Source organism: Bombus terrestris, chromosome 9 (assembly GCF_910591885.1).
Source record: "Bombus terrestris chromosome 9, iyBomTerr1.2, whole genome shotgun sequence".
NCBI classification, from domain to species: Eukaryota; Metazoa; Arthropoda; class Insecta; order Hymenoptera; family Apidae; genus Bombus; species Bombus terrestris.
Window position 1 is genome coordinate 13,283,768 of NC_063277.1, and position 21,775 is coordinate 13,305,542.

At 39.6% G+C, this 21,775-nt stretch overlaps 4 protein-coding genes across 8 annotated transcripts in view; 2 read left to right on the forward strand and 2 right to left on the reverse strand.

Moving 5' to 3' along the window:
* Positions 1-234: 234 nt before the first annotated feature.
* On the reverse strand, positions 235-4,291 carry LOC100644565 (pupal cuticle protein 20). Its single transcript, XM_048408459.1, has 5 exons — positions 4,190-4,291; positions 3,463-3,787; positions 1,440-1,595; positions 661-915; positions 235-478 (listed from the first exon to the last, which is right to left on the reverse strand). Exons 1-5 carry the CDS (start codon positions 4,196-4,198, stop codon positions 372-374), a joined length of 852 nt encoding a protein of 283 aa, XP_048264416.1. The 5' UTR covers positions 4,199-4,291; the 3' UTR covers positions 235-371.
* Positions 4,292-5,965: 1,674 nt separating this feature from the next.
* On the forward strand, positions 5,966-12,722 carry LOC100647978. 2 transcript variants are annotated; one of them, XM_048408457.1, is made up of 4 exons: positions 5,966-8,568; positions 9,419-9,639; positions 11,915-12,127; positions 12,203-12,547. In XM_048408457.1, exons 2-4 carry the CDS (start codon positions 9,545-9,547, stop codon positions 12,465-12,467), a joined length of 573 nt encoding a protein of 190 aa, XP_048264414.1. In that variant the 5' UTR covers positions 5,966-8,568; positions 9,419-9,544; the 3' UTR covers positions 12,468-12,547. The 2 variants fall into 2 exon arrangements, with proteins under 2 accessions (XP_048264414.1, XP_048264415.1); XM_048408458.1 differs by lacking the exons at positions 5,966-8,568; positions 9,419-9,639 and adding an exon at positions 10,788-11,023 and having other exon boundaries at positions 12,203-12,722.
* Positions 12,568-13,458, reverse strand: LOC105666075. Its single transcript, XM_012312030.3, has 3 exons — positions 13,258-13,458; positions 12,756-13,117; positions 12,568-12,687 (listed from the first exon to the last, which is right to left on the reverse strand). The coding sequence occupies exons 1-3, from the start codon at positions 13,298-13,300 to the stop codon at positions 12,568-12,570; spliced, it is 525 nt and encodes a 174-aa protein (XP_012167420.1). The 5' UTR covers positions 13,301-13,458.
* Positions 13,459-13,468: 10 nt separating this feature from the next.
* LOC100644810 (heterogeneous nuclear ribonucleoprotein K) overlaps positions 13,469-21,775 on the forward strand; it is a 93,434-nt gene continuing 85,127 nt past the window's right edge. For 3 of the 4 annotated variants that reach the window (XM_020864399.2, XM_048408455.1, XM_048408454.1), the window contains exon 1: positions 13,472-13,595. The gene's annotated coding sequence lies outside the window, so the exon portion shown is untranslated. Of the gene's footprint in view, positions 13,596-21,775 lie in introns of all 4 variants that reach the window. The other variant, XM_012311982.3, reaches the window with a different exon arrangement.

Here is a 21,775-nt window from a genome sequence, read left to right on the forward strand (position 1 = left end):
CGTTTGAATCACAAAAGAATATTTTATTTTTAAAAACTTGTGCTGAATTTATTGTAATTTATTCATTGCAATTATTATAATTTGAGATATAATATTTATTTATATCAATAAATAATACTTAAAAAGTCGAATAAATATTATATTTCACGTGAATAGGAGCCGATGACAACGTTGTCAAAAGGAAAGTGAAAAGTTCGAATATTAATATAGGAAAAAAAGAAAGAACATCGTAAATAAGGTTCTCACATTTTATATAAATAAGAAAGTTACATAAACGATATATTCTTATGTACATACGTCCGCCTTTAAATGATATTACTGTAATGGAACAAGATTGATCGTGTAATACGTAATGACTTGTGCGGTGTCGTCTAATAATGGTATCCGCCCGAGCTTGTTTGGTACGAGTTTGGACCCTGATAAGGTCCACCACCTCCGCCACCTCCTCGGCCGCCGCCACCACCACCACCTCCACCGCCTCCGTCTATTAATAAAAAAAAATCAATTTAATCAAAACAAATACACAAAATTATTTTAATAATTAAATTATCATGATCGTCAAAAAGTACTTTCTTTCTAAATTTCTTACTTCAGATAGTTCTAACGTCTACTCAGAGATTCACGAAACGAGATATCATCGATGAAACTCACTGTATCCACCCCCTGAAGGATATCCGCCTCCGCCACCATTACCGCCACCACCACCACCACCGGAAGTATCTTGATTTTCGCCTCTGGCCTCAGCCGCGAGTGCTAACTCGACGCCTCGTTGAATTTCTGGTGGAATTGGAGGTGGTGTTGGCAAATGTGCGCCTTGGGGATGGAAACCTTCTTCATCCGCGGTGTAGCTGATGCTATACTGTACACCATCAGGTCCGGTGTACGAGTATGATCCGCTCACCGCTTCCGCGTTACCTAGAAAAGCGAGACAACGCATGAATACTTGACGCAACAGGTGCTCGGCAGGATTGCACCACGTATCGAGTATTTTTGCGGCTTTCTAGCTTGTTAGGAATGATCATTGTTCGGTAATCACTCATCGCGAATTGAATTGGCCGAAATTAGGACATGTGATTACTTAGATACTTGTGGTTTTTCCGTACGATCTCTTGAGAATCTTCTTAACGTTTTACAACATCGAAGAACTTACAACTTCCATAAAGATGTCGAGATATTATTAATTTTGAAAATCTCTATTTTGCAAGTAAAATACTGGCAGTAGATAAAGACCCGAGAACAAGTTAGATGGAAGTCACATTTTAGGAGTTGCAGTGCTATTGCGTTCATCGATTCGGTTCCATTGTAAACGGAACGATTCGAGGCCGAGCACGATGATGGATAGGAATATTCATAACAGTGAGAAATGATAGCGACGAACCGCGAAGAAAAGGAACACGAGGGATATCGCTGTTGAGAAATAAGAATGGCCCTGATCTCACCTTGCTGGTGACCCGTTTCTTGCGCACTGATACCATTTCCTGTTTCGTAGCTGAATTGGTAGTTGCCATCACCGGCATTCTGATTGTTGAACGAGACGATAGGTATCTCTTGGCCTCCTCCGGGTCCTCCTCTTGGCCCACCACCGCCTCCACCGGCTAGAGCATAAATTCAAACAAATGTTCGAAAATATCGCATAAGTAATTTAACTTGTATAAAGTCTTTATCGTTATAAAAGTACCTGAATTGCCACAGACTTTGATCGACTCGAGTACCCTTTCCATGCAACTGACTTTTAAACAGCCCTGAGAAAGTTGATAATCGACCGGTCGTACATCGAATATAAAAAAAAGCTAGCAAGAAGCTAGCCAGAATTTTAAGCGGCTCGAACAGAACACATCTCCTGTTCTGCCGCGTATAATCGACTTTTTATCGATCACTGTATCCGTGCAATCCACCGGGTTGCGCCATATCAGGTGAAATCCGCGAACGCACTCGAGATTAATTCATAACTGAATGGAGCCTAATTACTTGGTCGGTCGCGACAACGCGTTGTACTAAAGGAGACACACACGAGACGCTTTGGTGTTCTTATTTTCGCAATCCAGCAAGAATTCTCACCGTCAAATCATACGTAGATTCGAGAGCGCCGTTACTGAGACCGTGCTGGTGTGTCTTCATTAAAGGAGCGCCTCGGGGGATAAAGTGATTAGACGTTTCGCGTTGTACCGTGATTTTCACTTTTCTTTCGTCCCCGTGACACGAGCCCCGGTTTCACGACATACTTTACATATTTTGATGCAACTCCTACCAGCCAACTGTCTCTCATAGCGCGCGATTTCTCTCTCTTCTTGGTTCTCTACCTTTTCTAATGTATGTCTGATGTAACGTGACACAACTGTTCCACGATAATCCAAGTGATTTTCTCTACGCGCGTGTTACCGAAACGAACTATGATAAACGTTTCGGTGATTCCTTCTGCGATTGAGTAATTTGTTATGTCTAACTTTTTCTCCGAGTACAACAAGTTTTTCTCCGCGAGTTTTATGGCCATAATGATTTTAATGATGTGTGAAATGTTTGCGCTGACGAGACGTAATAGTCTTAGTCGGGACTAACGAGAAAAAAGAAAAAACAATATATAGCACCAGGGTACGTGTTGAACGAGTACTCTGGTTAAGTACATGTTTTCTCTTGGTTGCATAATGCGCCAGAACAAAAAGTTGTACTCCTACATAGATCAATGATGAGACACGAGAAAGAAGAAAATAAGAGAACTCGAAAGCTTCGAGCTTTTTACTTATGCAAAGTAAAAATTTTACTAACAAATAACAGTAGGGTACTTACTGCTTATATGCTTTGTATTATTATTTCGATGATTTCATATGATCGAACATGGTACTGACTCAATGACTGTAATTGCAATATCTTTTCGCAAAAGGCATGGAATCATTATTATTGCCTTTCACTCGGTAACCTGATATTAGGATTAGATAATAAAAAGTTACGGCGATGATTTAATTCGAAAAGTCATCTATAAGGAGGCGATGATGTTTTCAATAAAACTTAATATCATCATGTAAGGGGACATTAAAGCCTAACATGGGATACTAACTATATTATTATAGTATTATAAGCTGCAATTTAGTCGCAGTATTCGCGCAAAGTACGGTAATTCATTATGAGAAGATCAATAATTCTGTCCGCTTTATCGAAAACCATCTTTGAAGTATCGAACGGAGAAAACTACGATAATTGGCAAACATCAGGAAGGACGTATTCGAAAACTACATGCAAACAAATTAAAAGATTGCTGCAATTGATTATTTCGATCATATCCAAGAATCGATTGTACGATACGCTCGATTTCACTGGATTTAATTATCCCGTATTATTATCAAATATTATCAAATATTCGATCTATTGTTGAATGTTCTACTAAAGTTTTATGTTATTACTTCTGCATAATATTTCTATCTTTTCTACGTTATAAGTTGGAAAATAAAATGAAGAAATAATACTTACGTCCTCCGTAGGCACCTCCGCCTCCACCACCAAACGCACCACTACCTCCGCCGCCACCAAAAGCGCCACCTCCTCCGCCACCACCGCCATATGCTCCTGGTGCACCAGGTCCACCCGGTCCACCTGGTCCGCCTGGTCCGCCTGGTCCACCTGGTCTACCAGGTCCCCCAGGACCACCTGGACCACCTGGACCACCGTGGCCACGATTCGGAGCTTGTATTAATCCTGCGCCTCCTGCGGTGCCTGCATTGCCCGGAGGAAGGTAAGTATTGTCTAGTCGGGCCGCGTGACACGTACCGACGATGGCCAACAACGCGACAGCGAGCTGTTAAAATAGTCGTCAATAACTTCAACCGTTGTAGGTACTATGCAAGTCAATTCTTTAGAATCTTGAAACGTTTGCAAAATTATTTTAAAATCGAAATAAAATATTATTTTCTCGTAGGTAATGTCACTGTGAAAAGATTTCCTAAGCACACTATGTTTTATTTCACCGACTCTAATCGATATTAAAAGGGAATCGTACAAACGAAATTATACATTAGCCTTTTCCTTTTAAATATTGAAAAGAATTACGTGAAGAGATGTATATAGGTAAAATTTATCGAATAGATGGCTAATACACGCTCGACATCACTGACTCACGACTTGGAGAATCGAGAACCGGAAGCGGAGCGTTCGAAGGTGTCACCTAGCGCGGGAGAAAATAGACGAATGCGACTCGTACCGATCTCATCTCGCTGATGTACCGTTCGATTTGTATGAAAAGCGAACCTCCCCGATGATACTGGTCGCACAATGGAACGTTCTATCGCCAAACGATGGCAATAATTGGTCTGTGCAGATTCAGGTCGAAGCAACCGCGCTTATATACCGATCCGAGGCTGGAGGATCGTCTTCCTCCCACCCAAGAGGAAGACTCTCAGAAACAGCATCGACTCTGGTGAACACCCGATGCCGCGTCCCTCGGCGAAGTTCGCGAACTCGGTTAACGAATGAGCGACGGAGAAAGAGTTCTAGGAGGCACGAAGAGTAGAAGGAAACCGAGGGAGAAGGCGGATCATGATGAGCCTCGGTGAGAGATGTGGGATGAGGGGTGATTGCGCAAGCCAGGTGATACAGATCGGCGGGCATCTCTCGTCGGACCTGAAGGTCGGCTAATCGGGTCGACATGAAAGTGAACCGAGATTGGTATGTATAAGATGTATAGGTAAGCGAAGGGACGGACGACGTGGCTAGTAAAAAAAGAGAGATTATATACCACGAGGTGGTACACTATGGTTAGTAAAAGACAATCGTTTAAACGAAAGAAAGACGAAAAGTGGTGGTGTTTGATGAAGATGACCGCGGCGATGTTTCTTGTGCCGCAGATTGCGAAGTTCAACTACAATTTAAGATGCGTGAGTTCCCTCTTTGTAATTATATCGGTCATTTCGTATTCGACGTTGCTCGGTGTACACGGGGTCGCGCGACGTCATCATCATCATCCACGATAGACGGGATGGCTTATAGAGAGCAACGCATGGTCTGCAACGGCGCGCGATCATTGCGCAACTTGGTGCGTTGCGCATCAACCGTACCGATGGTACGTAATTTTATATAGATGTGAGAGCGTGTACATACACGAAAGGCCGCTCCAAATCGTTTCTAGTGTTACCGATCGGCACGTAACTTTCCGCTTAACGATTCCCCTCGGGTCACCGTACTCACGTTCTGAGGCAGACGCCTCGACGTGATCGCTTCCCAATAACCATCTTTTACCTCTCTCGTCTACGGCGCGACGCTTCGATTTTGCCTCGGAGCGGGCCAGCGTGAACAGTTTAGTTCCTTATTCAGACTTCAGACTATTCACTTTTACCGGGTCGATTTGCAGTGACGTATGTGCGCGGAGATCGGTTTAGTCTTTGCCAGGGAGAGATTTTTGGTTTCTTCACGAACAGCAGCTGCGATTAACCCCTCAGTGACCTGCTGTGCTGTCTGTATACTTCATTATCGAATGGTCCCTTTGATCTTTCTCACGAACGATAGATCAACGATGTATTTTATCGCTTTTATACGAAGTTACTTTCAGAGCTTATAATTACAAAGCTTTCCCTAGACAGTCTTCATTACCGCAGTATAGAAACGCTAATTGATGTTGCGTTATTGGTGAGAAACGTGTATTAGTGGATATGATTGCTACTCGTGAGAATGTGTTCATCTCTCTGCGTACACCGCGCAGTGCAGCGTAAGAGGGAAGAAAATCGCGCGAAAGAAAAAATGCGTTTGTACATGGAACTGAAACTGAGACACGCGCGAATTTGCAAAGTAATTCCAATCTAGAGAGCGAATGGGAGAATCGATTAGGAGTAGTCGACACTGTAGATTGCATGCTTCCGATACAATCGCTTTGACATCGTGTCGAATATGTACTCTACTACACGTGTATCGCCTAAGGGTGAGTGAAATGTCTTGCGTAATCGGTCGTACTTTCTTCCTATGATGCTTATAATAAACGTTTGTGAAAGAAAGTTCCTGAATCGATGAGGTAATCCATCTCACTCCCCCAACGAGTTATCTCAGAATGCTCTTCGTAGTTATGTAAACTCTTTAATTTCTAAAATCGATTTATAGTCCCGTGGCTTTCACGGACTTGCTTTGATGGTTCGACAACGCGACTGGCACTGCGGCATAAGTAAACTCAGTTCTTCGAAAAACTATAAATCACGCCGCTCTTTCCCATGCATTTCTCATCTATTTGTTCAGCTTTTGCTACGCCAGCTTTACGATCTCGAATTAAGTTTCTCAGGAAATTTTACACAAAGGAGACCCAGTGACCCTATCCGTGTTGCGTTTAGTTGACTACTAAATTCTTCAAATTCGCTTCAGGCAAGTAACTGGCACGGCCGACACTTGGATCAGGGTTAATGCGCTTATCTACCGATCGCTGGTAACAAATTCGATCCGTGGGACATCGGATCTTTCAGATCTGATCGGATGAAGAAAGATACCGGGAATCGAGCAGGAACGTTGGACAGAATACAGAAATCAGCGTGATTCGATGATCGATAGGATTGGTAGATTGCTAGTCATTGGAATTAGCTGAAGCAGGGGTGCGGCTCGCGCAAAAAACGGGGCAATCGTGAGCCAGGGTCTCGATAATAGGATACCACGAACGTTCGAGACAATGTATACCTGGGCACGGAAAGACTAGAATGCTTTCTAAACGGATCGAGTCACCGAACACACCGATACGCTTTGAGAAGACCCAGCCCTTTGGCGCGCTATCCGCGCATTCATCTATCTTGCTGCTCGTGTTATGCCAGAGGTGAGGTTCATCGGCGAAACGCTTCATCGAGAACTGCACTCCAACAGTGGGCGCTGTCGCCAAAAAAGGATTGTGCATGAGAAGACGAGATCCTAGTCAAGTAATAAGCGATCTAATGTTGCATCGTTCTCCAAGACACCTGATCTTCCCGGTAAAACCCGAATATGGTGCTACTGCGTGATACTTTGTAGGAGGAACAAAAGATTTTTAACCTTTCCCTTATTGTTGCGCTTGTACCTTTTTTTTAGGGAAAGGGTTGACCTTATTATTGTCATTCTGTTTTGTCTAGTGAGAATATCGGAACCTTTGTCTCGTTGAAACATCCATCAACATCTATCTATTTGAGATTTCAATGTACACTGCGCAACAGAAATATCACTGTTTGTTCATCTGGAGAGGTTGCAGTTTAATGGATTAAGAAACGTACAGGTTTGATAGATTGGCTAATTGCAGTTATGCACACAGCGTGGTATATGCATGTGTAAAGAGAAACAATTTCGTGCCCCAGTGGCACGATGCTATTCCCGTAATCAGAATAATCAGACGACAATTCCAATCAACTTTCTCCTCGGTACGAATTCTAAGAGAATAAGACACGAACGCGAATTGCGGAAGCGGCTCACACGTCGTTATTGAATAATGATCTCGAATAGGAGGGATTGCACGCATAATGCCTCCCTCCTATCGACTCCTGAGCCTTGCTTTGTTACAATCTCGCTATATAGATGATGATACCATTTCGAAAGAGCCACGCCACAGAGGTCGACGGAGGAAGGAAATATTTGCGGTTTAGATAGTTCTGGTACCTTCTGACGCAACCACGTGGGTGGTATAGCGATGATAACAGGGAAGATGACAAAGTAGATGAACACACGTTCGCCGCGTCCGAACTATTTTCTCGCAATTCTATGCAGCAGCCTGACGCAATTGACGGATGATTCTTGCGTATTGGAATTCTTAAAATACGTGCTAGTACTTTCATCCGGGATACCGAGTGCATCATCGTGATGATAATCGTTTCGCGTTCGCTGCAACATATAAAATTTAAACATTTCTCCATCTGCCTAACTGCCTCCAGGCTACGACCAAGACGAACGATGTAATTGACCAGAATGAGGATAGTAAAAGGAACGAGAGAACAAAGGGACGTTGGTAAAGCCATCTTTTGTTATAGAACGCCACGGATGAAATCCTGTTCCATGGAATTTGAAAACGTATCGCGATCATTCGATCCGGGATCTTTCTCGATCGCGATCGATGTGATCGAGACTGGTCGAGAAGATGCCGTTTTCTCGATTTAAGAGGGTCGGTCGTCTCCGGAGTGAGCGAGTGAATGGGTGCCCACGGTAGCGCTCTGAGCCTTCTCTCCGTGAGCTGGCTCACGGCTACGGGGAAAGAAAATATAGTTCAGGCCGGTTGCATAATGGAGCGGAGGCGCATCACATTGGTTCGACTCAATGCGAGCTACTTTGAGAATCTGCGGTAACAGCGAACGTCTCTTCTTCCAGCGTCAACGTTGACCTTTGAAGTTGAAGATATAGCGGAACGGTTGTAACACCGATATTCTCTGAAGGTAGGGGTGCAGTCATGTAACGAAGCTGAAAACCATTAGCCCCAAGCCATAGAGCTAGATGATCCAATTTCTAGTCTGGTAGTTTGTATATCGACACCCGGACTCACGACCTGTTCGCCTTGGAAGCTAAGGAATATAAGAGCAAGCCCTTCGAACCACTAGCTCAGAACGATGCGCGACTGTGTCGTCGAAGCATCTGAACCTATTGTGAATTTCGGTTCTATCGGTTAGTATCATGCTTCTTACATGGCAAGTTTAGGATCTGAGTCTGACTTGCGGTTATATTGAGTCTGAAATATCAGATATAATTGTTTTTATGTTTTTAACAAATGAAAAAGAATGAATGTTGTTATTTTAGTTAGCCGAGTATATCAGTGTGCATCTTTGTAAATCGAAAATAACAATTCTGTCGTGACATACCATTTGGTAGATTTCACTAGTGAGGAAGACATGCTAATTAAAGTTGACGTTAGATCTAATTAATACTGATATAGGTGATTAGAATACTCGAGTAACATACGTGTTTAATTTGAGAGGAATGTTAATTAGATCTAAGTAAGTTATTGCGAGACTCGTCGCAGCATCTGTTTTAATTGTTAGTTACTTATATCTGCTTATACATACATGTATGTATATCTTCAATTCTGTCCTTATTAGTCATAAACTTTTGCCATTCCTACAGCTCGTTTTGTTCGCATGAAATAGTTTTCACTTTAGTTGAGTAACTTTTAGATTTATTATTGGTTACTAAAATTGATTCCTGGAACATTATAACATGCTATATCTTTAATAGTAATATTTAAAAAGAAAAATATTACACGTAGTTTAATATTAGCTGTAATACTCTATCCAGTAATTGTTTAATTATTTTATACCTTTTTCTCTTGAAAGAAATACTTTTTCTTCTAAATTTAAATATCAGTAATCACATACACAAACATATTGATTGGTAGCGAGATGTTGGTAACATTCAAGTGAAGATGATTTCAAGCACAAAACTGCCATCTATACGTAGCGTTTCAAACTACTTCAAAGTTCTCGACACACTTTTAAACGATTTGAATTATTTCCAACAGTTCCAAGAGACGCGAAAGTACTGGTCCGTACTCTATAGAATGAAAGAACCGTTATATTCGGCTTTCGGTGAAGTGTTCAGTTGATGAAATTCGAAGATTCTGTAATTATACACAATTCGATCGAGAATGGCGGAGAATCAGGAACAGGGACATCCGAACAATGTTTTCTTATTTCGACTAGCTATTTTAAACAGTTTTAAACGCATCGCAGAATCAGTGAGGTAAGTAAATTATTTTAGATAACAAAGATATAACTTTAGTCAATTTAGACACATAGACAGGTAATATTTGTTACGATTTATATAGAATATATTATTTACAATATATTTATGAAAGGATCTAATGTTTAGAGGTTATGCAGTCTTTCATAGCTTGGGGTTCGCGGTTCTTTTATACATATACATATGTAGACGCATGCGTCTCCAATTAATATTCAAACAAATCTCTACTGTATTTATCAATATCTCTTTCTAGATTTTTTTATAATTATAAGTTATACATGTTCGCAATATTTTTTCAATAACATTGCATAACATGTACATTGGTTATTGCATAAATAACTCAACTGTGATAATACAGATATTCAAACAATGTTAGCGTGAAAGGATATTTAAGCTTGTAAATATATTCTTAAAAATGAAGCTAAGAAATAAATGTCATAAGAAATAAATATCATAAGAAATAAATGACATGTTCTGATAAATAATATTTATGTATTAAGCTAAAATAAATGAAGCACGGAATATTTATGGTATAAAACCGGGCTAGGCCAGATTGTCATTGAATTTCAGGTTATGTTTTTCTCATATATGTTTGTACGATAACAGTACTGCCAACGTAAGTGTGTCAAGTACGAACTGCGGTCAAGAATGCTTCTTTAATTAAGAAAGCCAAAGGGAACACATAATCAGCGAGAGCAGATCAGGACGTTGTTGTATATAATACGTTTTAGAGAGCTTGATGTTTCGTTTATCAGCGGTAGAAGGAGTGAAGAGGTGGTGGAGGGAAAGGGGGGATCGTCAATGACCCAAACGAGCGATGGTGTTACTCGATGTCATTGGCCCCTCTGGACGTCGCATGTTAATTTGTCGGTGTTCACGTGGCCCAACAATTGTCCATTGCTGTTTGACGCTTCTATGAACAAGACGGGTCGATTTTCGAAATTGGTTTCCTTCGGTTCTCGCTTCCTAGAATCTACCGCTCTTTGAAACCCAACACACCAGTTGACCTTCGAAGAATTCCACGAAGTGTTCGAGGAAACAAAGGGTCCCTGGTCCCTCCCTGATGTGGTCACCATCGTTCGGCTCTATCATTCGTACAGTACGTGTCGTGGGGATCGTACGGGTACCTCTGCCTGTCCGTTATTTTCACGTTGGAATGAATCAGTGACGAACGTGCTCTCTGTACAATTACATTCTTCGTCGTTTTAGTTTATTTCTATCGTTTATATAATTTTTTTTAACGATTGCGTAATTCTCTCTTTACGATATAAAAAGTTACGATAACATTTTTTCTCGATGACCTCATAGAAGCGAAGAGAAGATCAATCGTGATGAAATCGAGATTCAACGATGGAGGAACATGCCACGAAGCGTATTCAATTAGGTCAGGACTAATGCAAATATGTAGTATTGACATCAAATTGCACCCGTCCCGGCCTGATTGAGTGCGCGTAAATCAGCGGAAGAATCGAAGGTGTAGTTTTTATGTTAGTAATTTCCTGTGCTTTTCATAGAAAATGTAATTTACAATATATTTAAAATATATGTTACGTCATTCTAAAAATCATATCTTAATTGTAAATTTCTCTGAAGATTAGTTTATAGATGTATTGAATTTTTCTTAAAATTACATTGTATTAAATGTTAATAAAGATAAACCATGCAGTTTTTGCATTTTCATAATTGTGTGAAAAAGATTTCTCATTAATCATCACATTAATACATGAAAAAATTCCGGAAATTGTGCAACGATTACGGGTCAGTATTGTATGCTTCGACTATAATACTATAAAACTGGATTGGCTCGTCCGAATACTGGTTCTCCCCCATTCAATCGCTCGAGCCTTTGTGGACGGTAAACAAAGAAAAATTTGATCCCAGCGATAGTAGAACCTCTACATACATGCAACGATCATTGAACGTACTCATTCACGTTTATTTAGCCAGGTGTTGGCATAAAAGGAATATTACTCGCCCGAGTTGTTGTACATGCAACGCGTGTTCATATTTTATTTGCTATATTCCGATCTCACGTTAATTAAATCAATCACGAAATAAAATGCGAAAATATGAACAAAATGTATTGTCGGTTACGTTACATATAGTTAGTATTACATAGTTTCTATGTGTGTGTAATTACAATTATGTTAACTGAGTCTAACAAAGAGTCATTAACATTCATAAGAAAATGTAATAAAGTTAAACAAAATAAAATTTGCATTCTCTTTCAACTGGATTTTCATGAAAATATTTAAATCGTTTAAAAATCTTTCAGCGAGGATGCTTTCGTGGATGCTCTTACGATTCTTACAATTCTCAAGACAAAGCCGAGTATGGGGCAAAAATTGCATAAAGCAATGTGCTCGGAGCTTCTCGATAAAATGAATGGCGATTTAGAAGATATATTAAACGAAGGATCCTTGCAGGAAGGATTGGAAAAAGTTGCGAAATTATCGGACGCAAATTCTTCCGTGACCGAAGGTACTTGGTAAGCTAGGATTCTTAGCAATATCTGACCAGTAATTCATTATTAATGATTAATCATTAATATGTTTTGTTTTAGGAGACCACCGGGTAATGTATCCTTACATTTACGTTCACTAGATGCGCAGAAAATTAATGAAGAAAGCGCATTGTTGGAAAAACAAGTAAACGAGATGGAAGAAGAAAACGCAATTCTAATGAAAAGAATTGCAGAAAAGAGATCAAATATAGTGGCCATGAATGATGGCATGATACAATCTTTAAATAAGTCAGTAAATGTGATAGATTCATTAAGAAAAAGAAGGGAATGGTTAGAAAAATGTTTCGTACTACTGGAGCATTAATGATAATTAAATAGTATTACAAATATTACACAGAGGATATTGTGAGATATGAACAACGAAGAATGTATATGTATATTTTATAACTTGTACAGAATTTATTTTAATTAGAATTTTTTTGTTTGGTAAGTCTGGGATCAGTTAGGATCATATTTACTCTATCATTTAAATCTGGCGTTATCTGAAATTTTTTCAATTTTCGTATTAGCGCCATATTTTTCTTCTGTAAATAAAAATATATATGAAAATTCGATCGAACATATTGATATAATATATGTATATAAAGGATACCTCTTGAATTTTAATCATTTTTTTCACTGCCATTATTTTTTTAGTATTTTCGTCTGCTGCTTTGTTTAATTCTTCTAATTCTCTTCTCAAATTATCTCTCTGCAATGTTAATGAATCAATTTTCTGTTGAATAGTTTCATTGTTTGTCTTCTCAATGCATTTTAAATAATTACAATGAACTTCCTTTAATTCTTCCTCTAAGTCATTGTATCTTCTCTTCACATTTTCCAATACATATGTCCCCTTATCTTTCAATTGATTCACATTATATATTTCTATCTCGGTAGTTGCACATTCTTTTTGGCATTCTAGTAATTCTGATTCAACATCGCCTATCTCCTTGTACATTCGGTATAATTGATCTGAAATCCAGCTTTCTTGAATTCCACAATGTTGCAATACCACTTACAAATATTACATTATTTATCAGTTTCGTAATTTGTCACATTAAAAGATATTACAAATTGAACAAAATAGAGACAGAAACATGAATTTGTATTACCGAATGATAATAATTGATCAATATTATGATTGTTACAGTCCATCTTTTCAGTAGTGTGTCTAGCAACTTATAGTTTGAACGGGTTTGCAATATGGCGGCATGCCGCCAAAGCATTCCCGCGTAAACCAATGCTATATCTTGATTGGTTGAAACAGTCCAATAGAAAACATCCTTGTTGCTGGTAACTTAGCGAAACGCTCGACAGATGGCGAGAGCATTAGCTCAGTCTTCGCTACGCACCCGCTGTTCGCCATTGTATCGTGATTCCTGTTAAGTTTCGTGTTTGTGAGTGAGAATTCATCCGGTTTATCGAATTCTGGAGTTCTTCTACGCATTGGGTAAGTCGGAAATCTTATGATGGTGTAATGCTATTTCATTCGTGCTGTAATTTTCATATGCTTTTCACGATTATGCGAGCAAAGCGTGATTCGTCTTCGAGGGCCGACGTATACATTTTTTTGGGGGTTAGTTTCTGACCCTCGCGCGTCAGCCCTCTTCCGTACGCGTGGTCAAGTCGTAAGATAATCGTTCAAACCTTATTCGAATTCGCAATTTATAACAATTTCACGAAGAAAACCATTTAGAGTATTAATTAAACCATTGAGGTTATATATAGAATATGATAACGAATTCGATGTGTTTCAATGATAATCCTATGCCGTAGAATTTTTAGACGCTTTGAATCGACAGCTAAGTCAATAATTTCGGCCATACGACCAGGCGTGTAACATGTCGTTAGAATTTTGTATCTTACAGAAACGTAAACGCGCGGATATTATGCGGTGTTTGTATACCGGTTTTTAGTCGATTAGTTTTTCTATATTTCAGCGTCATATAATGACAACTCAACTGGATGAAACGAAGCAACTGAGCATCAATATTTCTACGAACGTTATCTCGCTTGATAAGAATACAAACTTTGCGTATCGTACTTGCTACTTTGCGCAATACATGTAGCGCTATATTACAACGCCTAAACGGATACACGTATTTTTTAATAATATTATTTTCAAGTGATTTGCGATTATTTATCGTGTAATTTGAAACTGGAAGCATAATTTTATAGTATTCGTATCAACGATTCTTTGTTATCTAACTCGTTACTCAACGCAGGGCGTAGTAATATACGGAAAAAATATTCCATAACGAATGACACAATTGCTTTTTGCGTATCACGTGTTTACTTGCATAATACTTTGCGGAAATATTTTGCGTTATCGTTAGGTAATATGCGAATCGTGATTTTACGAAGGCAATAATGGTTCGAAGTACAAGTGAACGATCGATTTATTGTGTAAAACTTTGGCATGCGGAATTAAAATCGCTTTTACGTTGTTTTTGCGACGAAACATACTCCCTCTGTGAACCAGGAACGATGTTATCCGGCGAGAGCGGGGATTAACGTTTTTGTGTATGACAAATGTGGCTCTCTTAAGTTGTAATGACACGATTAGCGTTTCGATTTAATCGAGAATCTGTTAGATGAAAATTTATTGGATCGATGTTGAATCGCGCTTATAGGGAGCTATATTCGAGAAATATTTATGCGACGATATATGTACTGCTGGACTCTAAAAGTAGATGGCGCCATGCTAAATCAAAATTAACAGCAAGTAAGGGCTGCTTAATATACATACTTTATTCATTTTTGCGAGTATTTCATATTATTCGCGCTTCCACTACGTAAACAGTTTGTATTAGAATTTTATTGCCGATAAGGTTTGAAAATTTCTAGATATTAATTGCAAAGGCAAAGCTCTTCCTTATCGATTATGATACTCTGATACACGATGCGTGATTAATACAAGCTTTGTTTCATCAAATGAAAAATTATTTTCATTTCTACTAGTCGCGTCATCGATTAATCAGTGCAGTATCACTTCATTTATCAATTATATTACCTTAATCATTTTTTAATCATCAAAGAATTATATCGAGTTATACAATAAAAATATTTGATAATTTAAGTTAAGAACGAGCTCAACATTAACTTCTATATTTGAATGATCTGAATTGAATTTCATCTATTAATAAGGTTCATAAAACAATTATCAGGGATTCGATGCAGCCAATTTCCTTAATACTACCAGCTCGTTATCGAACAATCCCACGTGCATTCACGATTTCCTTGCCCTTCACTGGCGTATCTTCTGATCGTTCCACCGTGAACTTCGGCTTTAATGCCTATTATTTTCTTACGACGCTAACCGCTTCTGACAGTTGTTTGCCAGGTTCCGCAATTAATTTGCCGATTACATTGTCGAGTATTCGATCGTACTATTATATTCGATTCATGCGCACGCGTGCCTTTGTAGTTTGCTAGTTAATTCAGATCCATCAATTGTGACGCTTTTGGATAGAAAATTTCTTTGAATGAGACAAATTCGATCTTTCACTAATTGTATAAGTCTTTAAGGTATTGATAATACACAAATTCAAAGAAACTCTAAGGTTTAGAGAACAACTCTGCTGTGCTTCATTAATTAGTTAAACAGGTGACCCCTTAGCTAGAAACTTTAACGATCCCGATACTAGTAGAAGCCGAATTAGTCCTAGTTAGATCGATTTTATCCTTTTGAATCTAAATATGATGTAATTTATTCGTAACAAAAATAAAACGATACCGTCAAAGATATAAGATATATAAATAAAGAAATTGTTATATTCAAGGAATGGAGAATCTAAGTATATACCAGGGTTATCCTGTCACCGTTCGATGTCGATGATCTATTCCCAAAATCTCGGACAATCCCTCTATCTATAAACGACCCTCATAACGCTCCGCTGATCTACTTTTTCCTTCAACCCTTCCATCCTCCTACTCCGTCGTCTTCACTTTCTCCTCTTCTTCTGTTCTCTTCTCGTTTTCTCATTCCACTCGAACACTTTCTCCGAGTCACGAATGGTAACGGTGTTTGTACCCTTCCTGTATTCCACTATATATATATAGCGAGGCATCGTTCATAATTCGAGAATCGAGCGCGATATCGAACGTTCCATGGGAAATTGCCAGGAAGGTTCCAAGGGAAACGCGACCTCCTGATTGGCCGGTGCGTGGTGGGAGTGCAGAAGCAAGCTAGTTTGGGCTAGGTCAAGCAGAGTTAGGTCGCGTTCAGGTAGGGACATCCTTTGCGAACGGGTGGTGGACGGTTGGGGGTGAATTTCTACCGGTGGGGTTCGACACAATGGCACAACAAACCGTTGCCCTGGTAACTGGTCGTTCGAGGTTGCCATCACAAAACTTTCCAACTTGTGACTGCAAACATTAATGCTGGCACACGCGTTATCGAGAGAGAAAACCGACGAGGCGCGGAGGTGGCCGCGTGAGTTCACACGCACGCCCATCGTCACGCGAGCACGCGTGCTCGCGACACGCACCGCGGTGTGTCCCAGCGCGGAAAACAATGAGAAAGGGAGAAGAGGATGCCCGGGGTCAACCCCCGTGCACCACCCTGTTTCATTATTTTCGGTGGTTCCCGCCCTCTTACTTTTTAATGCGCACCTATTTGGGAACCCTATGGTGTAATCGTGGTGTAAATTACCTTATGCGCGGCGAATCGTGTAGGGTCTGTTCTTCTCGGGGGTTCCGTTTCGTTGTTTCGGAGGATTGAGATGTTGTAGCAATCCTTTGTATCTTTCTGTCGAATTCGAATCGGGATAGCCGAATTGTTTAATTTGAAGATTTCTATTTTTAAATATTCTCGCAATGTCTTTACATCTGCTATCTTACTCTGTTTTTCGCCAAACTGTTCTCGTTATTGATCTCGTCGAAAACGCAGTCACTACGTCATCCGGCACACTGATGTAATTACAGACGAACTGGCCGAGCCTTTTGTCCATTGTGATTAATCGTTCGAGTACTTTTGCATCTTCATTATCGTACCGCCATAGATTCAAAGACCATCAATTTGAATAGTCGTACACACGCGCCAATTCGGGGCAATTAATTTTATCGTCGATGAAATTCGTATTCGGGTTCGGTGTAAATCGATGAGAATTTATCCGCGAAAGATAGGCCCTGCGCTTCCGATTAATTTGATCCGACGTTGGAGACACGAATCGAAGTAATCGCGTGAACACGGGTCGATAGCGTGGTCTCGCGAATTAATTGTTTCGATTAATCGCATAAAAGAGCATAATTGCATAAAACTCGAGCTACTTTGACCTCGATACGATTTTTACCCGATCTGTTATCGCGATACTGGTTATGTATTTTCCAACGCGATTCGTTCCTTTTTAACCGCGAAACTTGTTCTGGATATCGGCTATGGATGACAGAATGGTTCGATGGAAATTATAAAAGATTCGCCGCCGAATCAAACCATTGATCGATTGACAAAATTGAACGATACAAACGCGTAAAGCTCTTTCTTTTTTCTGACCGATATACGTAGTAAATTTTTTGGATTTAAGATTTATCGCGACGTTCGGTAACGGTGCTCCAGGGTGAGATAAAATAAATTATTCTCGCATTCTCTTTCTATTTTTTTGTTGTTCGTTACAAAGGCACCATCGAGCAATTTATTTCTTTGTTTGCTTTTTTTCGTGGCCACGTTTAAATGAAATATTTCAATTCGCCCGTGGCTGTGCATACAGTGTATGCGGTTGCCTGTGTCGATTAATGTCACTTCGATATCACTATACATTTTCAACGTTACAACGTTACAAAGGAGTCTAAAGTACGCTCGTATATTTTCTGTTGGTTCAGATTCGAATCTATTTTTCGAAACGCCAATTTTTAACCATTTTTATATCCTTTCGAAACTTCCCTCAAACGACTTTCGATCTAAATTAACTTTCTGCCTCGTACTTGTCGTTCGTAAAAATTTCCAGGCTTTGTATCTGTTGTAAAATATTCAACAATTTTTTTTTTATGAATTCTTTGATGTTTTCCATCTTTCACGTTCGATCAGTCTATGGCGATGATCTTCGCGAAATAATAAGACCAACGAGAGAAGAAGATTGAAATTCCATTATTCGACAACGTAGTCGTCTGCTGGAAAAGAATTTTTCTGTACAGTCGAAGCTCGTGCGAGGATACGCGAACGACTCGTTCGCAAAAATATGTCATCGATTCGCTGACTTTCGTGGCGTTCCAGTTAGCCACGTGGTTCGAGGAAAACACTTGACCAGGTGAAGTGAAACTCGCGCGCGCGTTAAACCGCGTAAATGACACACATCCGCGCTCTAATGGGAAATATCCAGCTGGATGTTTTATACTGATAAGGCATCGAAACGATTAGTCGTCTGTCTGTTTCGTTCCTTCTCTTTAAAAATTTCAGCTCGTCTCCGTAAAATAATTGGCGCAAATTAAAATTTTTGAATTATAGAGATATATTAAATGATCTCATATTAAATGATTCTTACAGATGTTTTACATTATGGAAATGATCGATCCTCATAAATCATTTGCGTTATAAAAATTATTGGTCCAGAAATCTTTTTTATTTAATTGGAAATATTTATCAGTTAAAGACATTTTGTTAAATTCGATTAATCATTCGATTCAGTCATTGTTGTTTCGCGCTGTAATTTTTAGTACTTGCCAATTTTTCGTCACTGTATCGCTGATGTTTCAATAAATATTTCAATTTTCATGGCGTTTTTGGCGTGTCACAAAAGCGTGCAAGAGTTTTACGGTCAGCTGCTTAGTCGAATTGCGTTGAGCTGAATCGAATTGTATCTCATCGATCCGCGGACAGCCAATTTGTTTGGTGAGAATTCATGCCGATCGTTGTTTTGTAACCGGCTAAAAGCAATTGAGAGAGGATAAAAGCTCTGAACATTACGATTGTGCGAGTACATACGTGTATGTGTATTTTTTTCAATATAGTATGATGGTAGAAATGGCAAGCGCGTTATGTAACCGGATGTTCCTACGGAATTACGTTATTCAAAGCTTTGTCTATCGACTTAGTGAAACGAAATCTGAATACGATTCAGACGATCGGAATTTTGTAACGTTCTTAACTAATTTGCATCGATTATGGAATTTTCGGAGAACCTGGTATAATTAGGAAATGTGTATATCTCTTTTTAATTCCTCCTGCAGCCCTAGAATTTCTGTTTCAACGTTGTTGTCATTTCAATAAACGAAGAGGCTTTAAACAAATAGGTATGACACTACGTATGTTAATAACGAATCTTTTATATTTTTTTCAAGTATATGAGGTGGGTATATGGTTGTCCGCGATAGGTGTGTGTGTGTTGCTGGGCCTCGTCCGGAGTAATCGTTGCTAGGGATTGTAGATATCGCTGTTGGGGTATTGCTGATTTCCCCCTAATTTAGTTGTGTAGAAGAAAAATCGGAACTCCGGTCGCCGGGATTCGAACCGGGGTTCCGAAACGTTCGTAACCTAAGGCGCTAATCACTGCGCTGCCATCGTCCGACGCTAACTAGTATCGAGTGGTGGTATTTGGCTTGTCGAGTGCCGCCACATATAAATAATCTTTCGAAATAGAAAAGTACATACTATGGTTAGTGATTAGATTGAAAATTATTCAAATGATAACACGGGGTTAACTTGGTTCTTCCTAGTAAGCGAGAACGAAGTTCATTGCACTATTTGCGCGAAATTTTCTCGCCTTTCCTCTTCATCTTTCAATCAATACGTACGAAAAAAGAAACTCCATGTGTCACTGACAGAACTGGAAACTTCTCACGGGGAAAAAGTTGTTTTGGAGTCGCGCCAAAGGCAACAAATCATAGGTTCTATTTTTATATCCAGAGATCGCCTTGAAGAGAGAAAGAGGAAAAATGTAGATTTATTAAAGAAACTGGATGAGATTAAACGGTAGGAGAAATTCACGAATATGCGGTTAAAGCTTATCAACACATTGATTTTTATAAGCTGTCCAGCAAAAATGTATTATCAAGTGCTACAGGTGCTTTTCGTTCCATTAACGATGCGCGTCCTCGATAGGATTTAAACTATTCAGTGGTACGGGTTGTGTAAAATGTTATTGCATCCTAGCAATTTTACCGAGATGTATTGCCGCTTAGAATGTCAATTGCAATTTAGTTTCGTAAGCCGACCGTGATAAAGACGACACGATTGTTCACTGGAGGATGGCGGAGACCCGATCGACTTCTGCTTTTTCTAAAGGAATTTTATTCCGAACACGCACATTAGTAACGCTACCGTGATTACCGAGTAAAAAGTTTGTATAAAAATCGCTCGACGCTATATTAGAATTTCAAACGTAATTCAACCAAGTATCCAAGTACTGGTCAAACGTCATTAACTGAACTAATTACGATACATGTTAGCGTAGAAAAATATTTCTCAGTACGTTCAAAAATACGTATATATCATTATTGCATGTTGCATTTCTACCTAAACGATTCAGATCTTAAAATCTCCTCGTTTGCTAACACAGCAAAACTTTTGGCTTCTGTTCACGATGCAATAATCTCTGTCTTCCTCTTGAGACGCGAACCTCGCACAGAAGGAACTTCCTCTTGTTTACTTAATTCCTCTCGCGCCCGTGAATATTTAATCGTAAGATCACCGTGGCTGCGTGATTGCCCAAGAAAATTGCGAAAGCGCATTCTTCGTGCGTCCCTCTGCCACGCGCAGTTTTCCTTTTCGACTGCTGGCCACCTCTTCCTTCGCTACTAGTAGTCCTTGGAGGCAGCCGTTGTGTACGTACTTTTACAACGATGGAATGCAGCGATTGCCAGCGGTGTCGCTGATCTAGGCCTGCCGCTCGCGAATGCCGTCGAATCGCATCCAGCGTGTACAGTTCGTCGCGATCACGCGGACTGAATCTCGTTGATACGTTCTCTCTTGCAAATTACGCGCAGCTCGTACTGTGCATTCGGCGAGTTCCGTGCATTTCTCACCCATGGGAATCGTGACGCGTGGAAGGACAGAGGAGATCACATTTCAGAATATATTTTACAATGCACACTTTTGTTCTCCTGTGTGTCATTATTCGTAATAATCGGTTAGCATTGCACGACAGTTTCAGACTCATTGTTAGCTACAACGTGATACGAAGATTTCAGGTTGTTAGCTTAGATTCTGGGAACTTATTTAAATTGTAAAAAAGATATTGGAGAGATAGTATAAATAGAAACGTTTAGTGTAACGAGTTAAGTATCCTTCCTCCTCCCCCCTTTTTTATGACGGTTCAAACCCAATGTCAGACTTTGTATTTGAGCAATGGAATTTTGTTATTCTCAAACACTGAGATTCGAAAGCTGAAACAACAATTATCCTGTCCTGTCAATTCTTTAAATTAGTGTTACAGTTTTACACTTTTACAGTTTATATATATATATAAATATATTCCAAGATAATTCGATATCGAATTAATTGTTTGAGATTCTCTGGCGAAATTGGCTTTTTGCTAGGTTTCCTGTTTACAAGATTCCGTTCCCTATTGCCGGTAGATTGTACGTCGTTAATTAATTTCCCTCCCAACAGTGTAATAAAGTTCCGTCATTGAACGCGTCGGTATTAGTATATGACTGAACTATGATTATTTTCCCGTCTGAAACATTGATTGTCGT

Coding starts and splice junctions, on each gene's coding strand:
- LOC100647978 (XM_048408457.1), top strand. CDS start 9,545: ATGGCGGAGAATCAGGAACAGGGACATCCGAACAATGTTTTCTTATTT. Junction 9,640..11,914: donor CGCATCGCAGAATCAGTGAG/GTAAGTAAATTA, acceptor AAAATCTTTCAG/CGAGGATGCTTTCGTGGATG. Junction 12,128..12,202: donor TCCGTGACCGAAGGTACTTG/GTAAGCTAGGAT, acceptor GTTTTGTTTTAG/GAGACCACCGGGTAATGTAT.
- LOC105666075 (XM_012312030.3), bottom strand. CDS start 13,300: ATGGACTGTAACAATCATAATATTGATCAATTATTATCATTCG. Junction 13,118..13,257: donor TGATCAATTATTATCATTCG/GTAATACAAATT, acceptor GCTGGATTTCAG/ATCAATTATACCGAATGTAC. Junction 12,688..12,755: donor AAATGATTAAAATTCAAGAG/GTATCCTTTATA, acceptor TTTTATTTACAG/AAGAAAAATATGGCGCTAAT.
- LOC100644565 (XM_048408459.1), bottom strand. Junction 1,596..3,462: donor CGGAGGTGCCTACGGAGGAC/GTAAGTATTATT, acceptor TTTATGCTCTAG/CCGGTGGAGGCGGTGGTGGG. Junction 916..1,439: donor AGAAACGGGTCACCAGCAAG/GTGAGATCAGGG, acceptor TCGCTTTTCTAG/GTAACGCGGAAGCGGTGAGC.